This window comes from Myotis nattereri (genome assembly GCF_964212035.1).
Source record: "Myotis nattereri genome assembly, chromosome: 13".
Taxonomy (NCBI): Eukaryota; Metazoa; Chordata; class Mammalia; order Chiroptera; family Vespertilionidae; genus Myotis; species Myotis nattereri.
In genome coordinates this window covers 20648802-20656678 of record NC_138088.1, presented here as the reverse complement: position 1 = coordinate 20656678, position 7877 = coordinate 20648802, and the positions used below count along the sequence as shown (strand labels likewise).

Below are 7877 nucleotides of genomic sequence, written 5' to 3'. Positions count from 1 at the left end.
GGGAGAGCGAGTGGCCAGCCGTCCTGGGGTTAACACACAAACCCAGCAGCCGGAGACCAGGCCGGGCTAGCCGGAGGCGCCGAGGCCGGGCGGGCGGGTGGTACCGCGTGATGCACTGGGCGTGGGGATGGGGGGCGGGGGGAGCTCCGCGCTTGGCCCCGGGGCCACGAGGTCGGCGGGCGCGGGGACCGCGTGCGAGGACGGCGAAGCCGGGGGCTCAGCTCCCGCCGGCAAAGGCCCTGCGCGCTCTGCGCCTGCTTCTGCCAGCCCCCCGCCTCCCCAGACGCGGAACTCCCGGGGGACCCCTCATTCCGAGGCCCGGGACCGCCCGGTCTCGCAGCCAGCCCTCTCCCGCTACTCGTGCGGGCAGAGCCGGGTGATGCCTTCCCCACGCCCCGCCCCGCACGGCCACGGTGCCACCACGCGTGACGGGCAGCGCCGGGAAGGGCCTAACGCTCCGACGTGGGGGACGTGCCGAGCGATGCCAGCCCGGGGGGGATCTCGCGGCGCCGCCCGCCTCCTTTCCGGCGCAGGAGGGAGTGGCCGCCTGGCCCTCCCCCGCGCCCCCGCCCAGGTCCCGACGCCGCCGCGCGGCGCTGCAGAGGCGCACGGCAGCCAATGGGCTCCGAGGAGGTGGGACTGCGGGCGGCGGTCACCCTCCCGGGGACGGGAGCGCGGAGGCCGGGAGCGCGCGAGCCGCGGCCGCGCCCGGGCCGAGGGGGAGGAGCCGCGGGAGCGGGAGGAGGAGCCGCCGAGCAGCAGCCCGAGGACCACTGCTCCCCAGGCTGCGGAGGATCGACCTGGCCCCACGCCTGGCTCCCCGCGCCCCCGACCGCCAGCATGATCGCCGCGCAGCTCCTGGCCTATTACTTCACCGAGCTGAAGGATGACCAAGTCAAGAAGGTGAGCCCCGCCCGCGCCGCCGCCCCGCGCTCTGCCGCGCGGTGCGTTCCGGCATCCGCTTTCCGCCGCAGCCTCCATCCTCCTGCGCCCGGCCTGCCCCAGGCCAGCGCTGGCCGGGCTGTAGGCGGCGGGGAAAGGCTTCGCCCTTTGGTTCTCCCAGGGATTGTGTGTGTGTGTGTGTGTGTGTGTGTGTGTGTGCGCGCGCGCGCGCGGTGGTGGTGGGGTTTGGAGGGAAGACCCCTGTGACTGGGCTGCTTGCTGCAGTGTCCTTGAAACGGACTGTGGATGTCAGATGGGGCCCCGGGCTGTGCAGGGAGGTGGCCTGTTGGCAAGGGACCGAGCGCCGTGGGCGGAGGCGTGATCACAGAGATGCTGGGGAGGTGAGCGCACAGCAGGCCGGGGTGCTGACTGGAGGCCAGACATCCCGTATTTCGGGTTCCCGGGGGAGGGGGGCGGAGGGCATCGGGCGCTCCTAGAAGCTGTCACCCCGGCTCTCTCAGCTGTTGCCGCTGCTGCTTAATCTGAGGACGGAGTGACCCGCCTGGCTTCCTGGAACGCGGAGGAAGCCACCGGAAACTTTGCTCATAGGCCTCAGGACTGGATTGGCATGTCTGAATGGAATTTTTTATTCCTCTACGTGACAGCTCTCTTAAAGCTGTAATTTCCAGCCAGTCCCGGGAGCACAAATAAGAGTCTGGGCTTTTGAGTTGGATGGAGGCTTTGACAAGTATGTTTGACACGTGTGCGCTTGCACGTGGTTGCGTCTCCCAGGTGTTGCTGCCTTTACCATATAAAATACTGTCCGCTGGCAGGTCTTCACGATGCTGCTTCCTAGGGCGGGAGCTTCTTACGCTGCTCCCTTCTGCCAGCTTTGCCACCACGTTCTTAAGGAACAGTCCAGGCTGTAGGGAAAGGCCCATTTTATTAGTGCCAGGCCTAGCACAGCCTCCTGACCCACCCACACCCTGAGTGGGTGACATTCTTGCCAGGAAAAGCTGGGATGGACTAGCAAAGTCAGCCTCCCTTTAAAGTTCAAACAAGGGGCGTGCTAGCCACAGGTGAGAGGCATGAGCCACAGGCCTGGATTTTCTGCTCTACAAGCCACAGGATGTTCAGATTCTTTCTATCCACCACCTAAGACAACCCCTTCCTCTGGCACAATAGGAAACAGGCCCCATGAGGGTGACCTCATCAAGGTCACAGTGAGTGACAGGCAGAGCCTGGGTGGGACCCAGGTCTCCGCCTTCCTTCACAGGGAACTTGACCAGCCTCCTCTGAGAAATTAGCTGAAGGGGAGGAGCTGAGACCAAGGTCTTGGGGATGCTGCGTGGACCCTGGATCAGTGCTGAGTGGGGATCAGAGTGGGGTAGGTAGGACACAATCCTGGGACTCTGCCACGGTCCCTCATGGCTGTGAGTGACAGTGACTCTGAAGCGATATTCGATTTCACGGTGGGAATGTAAGGCCCGGATGAATTCACTGCTCTCTCCCTGCACGTGGTACCCTCTGTGGCTCAAGACAGCAGGCAGACCAGCTGGGGTGGGGACTCATGTCCTTGTAAGCCAACAGCGTCCACACCCACGACCACCACCACCAATTGTGGTCTCCAGGGCTGAGTTGGGTTGAGCTAGGACTGCACTCAGTGGGACCTGTTTTATCAGGCACACAGCATCTAGTGTGGCCCTGCTATCCCCCAGGCTCCTGTAGACATCTGAGTATGAGACTTGTGAATCGATTGATCCTCACATCCCTCCTCCTCTGAGATTGGGAGTCTGACATCCCCTCCCTGCCCTCCTCTGGCCTCAGAACGTTGCTGGAGGACAGTCTTGAGGCCAAAGCTTCTACCAGATAATATTATTGGTCAAGGAGAGTCTTCAAAACAAATGGCCTTCTTGCGCCGATGGCTTCTTAGGCTGCTTCCTATGGTGGGAGTGTGGTTTCCTGCCAGGGGATCGATCACCTTGGCCTGCATCATGGGCTGAGTGGGAGGGCCATTGTGGGTGTGGTCCCCGGAAGCTGCCTGCTTGGGCCTCCTGAGCACACTTGTTCTGATGGCCTAGTCAGCTTATTAGAGGCCAGCCCTTCCTACCCACACCATTGCAGGGAGAGCCGGGTGAGGGTGAAGGACTCCAAGCCTCACCCTGGGCTTTGTCTCCGACCTGACGGGGACGTAGAACAGTGGTGGGCAGCCATGATGATTCAGCCCTTCAGCTCTGGGTGGCCTTCGGGGCTCCGAAGATAGCATGGCACCAGCTATGAACCCCTTTCCATTTTCTTGCCCTCTGGCCTAGGTGTAGGTGGAGGGAAGGTGGGGGTGACACCAGCGAAGGTTTACTGGGATTGCTCCGGACACAGAAGTGATCATGACAAGGGTATTATTTCTCTCCCTCTGAGACATGTCAGTAATTCAACTTAATAAATCTGTCCTGGTTTGAAATAGGCCGAATGCCTGGCTTCCTGCCATGGAGCCCCATTTTCCAGACTGTCTGCATATTATTGATTAATAGAGCCCAGTGCAAAAAGTGTCCCGGCATGAGGCAGAACTAAGCAAAAAACATAATTTCCTTTCACTCTTCTAGTGCTTTTAGGAGGCACAGGTGTGCTTGTGAAAGATTCCATTCATCAGAACCCCAGACATCTGCTAATCTGCAGCCAGAGACTGGGTCCTTTGACCTCCAAGTACCTGTTAACATGCCTCTCATCTCACCAGCGTCTCCCACTCGGTTTAGCCATTAGGAACCTGCAGGAGGGTGAAGTATCACATAGTCCTCTGCTTGTTTAGGAAAGGAAGAGTTGTCCAGCAAGGTCAGGAACTTGGCCTTTAAAGAAATACGACTTTCTTTTCTCCAGGGTTGTCAGAATGGTGAGCAAACGCCAGTGGATTTTCTCTGGGTGGGATCCCCCTGACCTAAGTAATCCCCATTTGCCAGTGTGATTCGTCCCAAAGGCCAGGACCCAGGAGTCTTCAGAGTGCTTGGCCAAGGAAGGTGGGGGAGAGTGTGCTTAGCAGTTAAAGGGCTATTTACGCAGAAACCCATGTGTCCCAGCTACAAAAGCAAGCATTAAAAATATGCCCCTTCTTGTTCTGGGGTGAGAGGGATGAGTGTTAGAAAATGATGAAAAATGACTCCTGCACCTTTGGGTTCGGCGTCATACACATATCCAGGAAGGGCCTCTCACTCCTTGGCGAACATTCATTGCGCAGTCCCTGTCCTCTGTACCTTGGATGTGCCTAGGAGTTCTCCTCCGAGAGAAGCCCCAACACTTGATTTGGTTTGGTAATTTGGGGCTGTCGTGAGGGAATAAACTTGGAAAGTGGGTAGATAGGAGGGACTTTCACATCTGGCCATGCTGTGCTGTCCTCCCACACGCCTGCTGTTCGCTGGAGAAGGCTTGGGCAGCTTTCTCCTAAAAGGACTGGTTTAGCACGACTAGTCCCGACTCCCTGTGTGTGTCTGCCGTCAGGGATTCCTGCCTGACAGAATTAGCCGTTGGAGTGGGCTCTGAGCGTGCCTGAGGAGGCCCCGGGGAGAGGCCGGCTGAGGAGGCGGCCGTACGTACACCTCTGCGTCCAGGAAGCAGTCGTGGTGGCTGCTGGCTCCCGCTTATTGATTTGGGGACCTTTACAATCACATCTGATCGTGGGAACTCAGTGGTTTCTGCAGAAAATGGTGAAGTCCTTTATCATGTGCAGAGAACTGTGGTAGGCTGGGGGACATCTATGAACCTGGTCAAAGTGGTCGCTATTCTCATGGAGTATCAATAATTCTTTGCTGTCTTATGGTGAGTGTAAAGCATAGAAACCCAGGAGAGCAGAGAGGAGCCCGTGGCCCGATCTTGGGTGGGAAATCACCAGCTTAGGAATTGCTTAAAGCCAGGCTGTCGATGTACAAAAGAAAATATTATACGTAGAAACTTTGTAAAGGTGAGTCAAATGGTTAGTTACCAAATTGTAGTATTTCTTTCTCTCCCAAAACACTCCATGGGTGTCTTATCAGATACCACGTACGTGTGTGCGTGTGTGTGCGTGTGTGCGTGTGTGTGTGTCTATATGTCAGGAAATAAGGCACTGACCCCGTGTGTCCCAGGGCAGCCCCTCCCCCTCACAGCTCCGCAGGGCATCCTGCTAGCTCCCTGGTGTGCAGCACCCAGAAGGCAGAGATTGTACCCCCATTTAGAAACGGGGACTGGAGCTCCAGAGGCGGTGAGTGACTTCCTCAAGGCCTTAAGGAAATCTGGAATGGGATTCAGAGGGTATTCTCGCTCCCTCTGCTTCTTTCCTCCAGAAAAAACCCACCTTTGTTGATTTTAATGATTTACTTTGGAATGTCTATTAATGTGTGTACGTAGGAGTTAATTTTATATTATGAAACAGTTGAGATGCATAAAAAAATACTGAAGTTGACATAACATGCACCCGTGTATCTGCTCCTCATTTGAGAAATAAAACACAATTATTACGTCACAGGCACAACTGAAACCCCTTGTATCCCATCGTCAGTTCCATCCATTTCTCCGTCCAGAGGTGACCTCTCTGCTGAATTTGGTGTTCATCATTTCCATGCATGATTTCATACTTTTATTACATATCATGTATCTATACGCAGCATATAGTGTTACTTTATGGGATTTTAACCTTTTGTAAATGGTGCTGTATGTACGTATCCTTCTGCAGCTTGCTTTTGTTAGCTCAACAATCTATATCTGGGATTTTTTTTCCACGTAGCTCTATTTCATCGATTTAAGCTGCTGTGTGCTCTTCCATTGTGTGACTACAGTGCAATTAGCGTATCTATTCTTCTGATGGGCTTTGGGGTTTTTAAATTTTCGAGTTACAGTGTCATGCGCATCTCCAGTTCACGTGCAAGTTTCTCTAGGCCCTAGGCTGAGTCTGGGTTTGGAATTGGTAGGTGGAGGAGTGTGTGCATTTTCTCATTTTCAAGGTTTTGCCAAGTTGCCATCCTCCATGGTCACACCACAGTCAGAACTTGGTATGGGTTCCTTTTGCTCCACGCCGCCCTTGGTGCAGTCACACCTTTAAAGATGTTTGACATTTTTAAAGACACTGCTTTTTTTTTTAAGACGCTGCTTCTTGTCAGTTATTACCATTCACAATATAGCACTCAAGCTTGGTTTAAAATTAGCCCTTTCTTAGTGCATCCTATCGAGAAGCAGAGCCCTCCTTGCTGAATGAAGTTGACAGCGCTCATTGTGAGCAGTGCCAGCCCCATTGACTGAATGGTTTGCTGCTGAAATGTTTGCACTGAACCGAGGAGCGGGGTAGATGCGAGAAAGGCTTATGAGGACTCTCTGTGGCCCCTTGTGATCTGGCATGAATCGGTTAAACTTTTCTGGGAATTAAAACACACACGTGGGCATTTGGCCACACACCCTCTCTCTTCCTGGGTGGATCCGAGCCGGGCAGGGCTGGTAGCTTATCAGTCCCTTACGCGTGCCCAGCTCTGTTAGAGAAAACTCAAGCCAGCAGCCTCTCCCAGACTGTCTTCCGTAAAAGGAGAGGGTGGCTGTGCCCCCGCAGCCACCGGGGAAGCTGAAATGTGGAGCCCGAGGGAGAGGCCCGGTACTGCACGAGGCAGAAAATGTCGGATCGCGTTCATCTGATTGCGAGCCTGATTACAGGCTCACTGACGCCGGGACCTGGAGGGTACCTCAGAGGGAAGGGCGCACTGAATGCCTACTGGGGTCTGTGTTTTCCCTGTCATGGGCCTTATTTCATCATTAATATAATAACACCAATCGAAACCAACCGAATGCCCGTCACATCTACTGACAGGTTGATGCTAAAGGCATTCCATTCCCACAGCGCCCTGTGAGGTGGGCACTGTCATCATCTCCACTTTCGGGTGAGGCCTCGGATCATACACAGAAAGCCAGCCAGCATGCGGACCCAAGTCAGATGGCAGTGCAGCCCCTGCTTTTATTTTTCAATCGAGATAGACTTCACACACCAAAAAATTGACCATTTTCAAGTGTACCATTCAGTGGTTTCTAGTACAAGATTGTGCAGCCATCACCACCATCTAATTCCAGAACCTTTTCATCAGCCCCCAAAGAAACCCCATATCCATTAAGCAGTCACTCCCCCTTCCTCTGTCCATCCAGCCCCTGGCATCTACGGATGTACTTTCTTTAAATGGATTTGTTTCTTCTGGACATTTCACATAAATGGAATCATACAATCTGTGGCCTTTGTATCTGGCTCCTTTCACTAAGCATGTTTTCAAGGTTCATCCTCGCTGTAGCAAGTATCATCACACACCATTCTTTTTTATTGCTGACTAATGCTTAGCTGTATCAATATACCACATTTTGCTTATGCGTTTGTCAGTTGATGGACATTTGCGTTGCTTCTGCTTTGGGGCTGTGAACAAATATCTGTGTACACAGTTTTTCTGCCTGGATATATGCTTTCATTTTTCTTGGGTGTATGCATAGCAATGGAAGGAAGGGCATCCTCTCCATTTAGAAATGGGGACCTGGAGGCCCCCACGTGGTGGAGTGACTTGTCAACTTGACCACACAGCTCATGAGTGGTCGTGACAGGGACACTACCAGGTCCCCTGGCTCAGAACCCCGCCCTGTCATTTTGCTGGCTAGGGAAACAGATCTAGGAAGAGAAAGCTCTGGGGAGGGGCAGACCCTCCAGGGGCCCTGACTCCCATCTCTCCTTCCTCCCCACCCTCCCCTCCACCAGCACACCCGGCTGGTGGCTGCCAGCCCCACCTCCCCATCTCCCCAGCTCCCTCTGCTTGGGAAGGAAATTGGCCCAATAAAGTCACTTACAGCCAAATGTTAGGGATTTTTCCTGGTTTTCAAATTTTTCCCTTTCCCTTTCCATTTACCCCCACCCCCCATCCTCGTTTGCATTTAAAAGAGGACCTCCAGGGAGGGCACGGCTCACCCTGCAAGAAGAGCCCGGATGCTCTCTGTATGCCACTCCTAGCCTTCTCTCC

At 54.6% G+C, this 7877-nt stretch overlaps 1 protein-coding gene across 1 annotated transcript in view; it reads left to right on the top strand.

The window, feature by feature from the left end:
* The first annotated feature begins 716 nt into the window (after positions 1-716).
* Positions 717-7877, top strand: part of HK1 (hexokinase 1) — a 59661-nt gene continuing 52500 nt past the window's right edge. The window contains exon 1 of the mRNA XM_081105000.1: positions 717-903. Coding sequence (XP_080961126.1) covers positions 841-903 — 63 coding nt within the window. The 5' untranslated portion in view covers positions 717-840. The remainder of the gene's footprint in view (positions 904-7877) is intronic.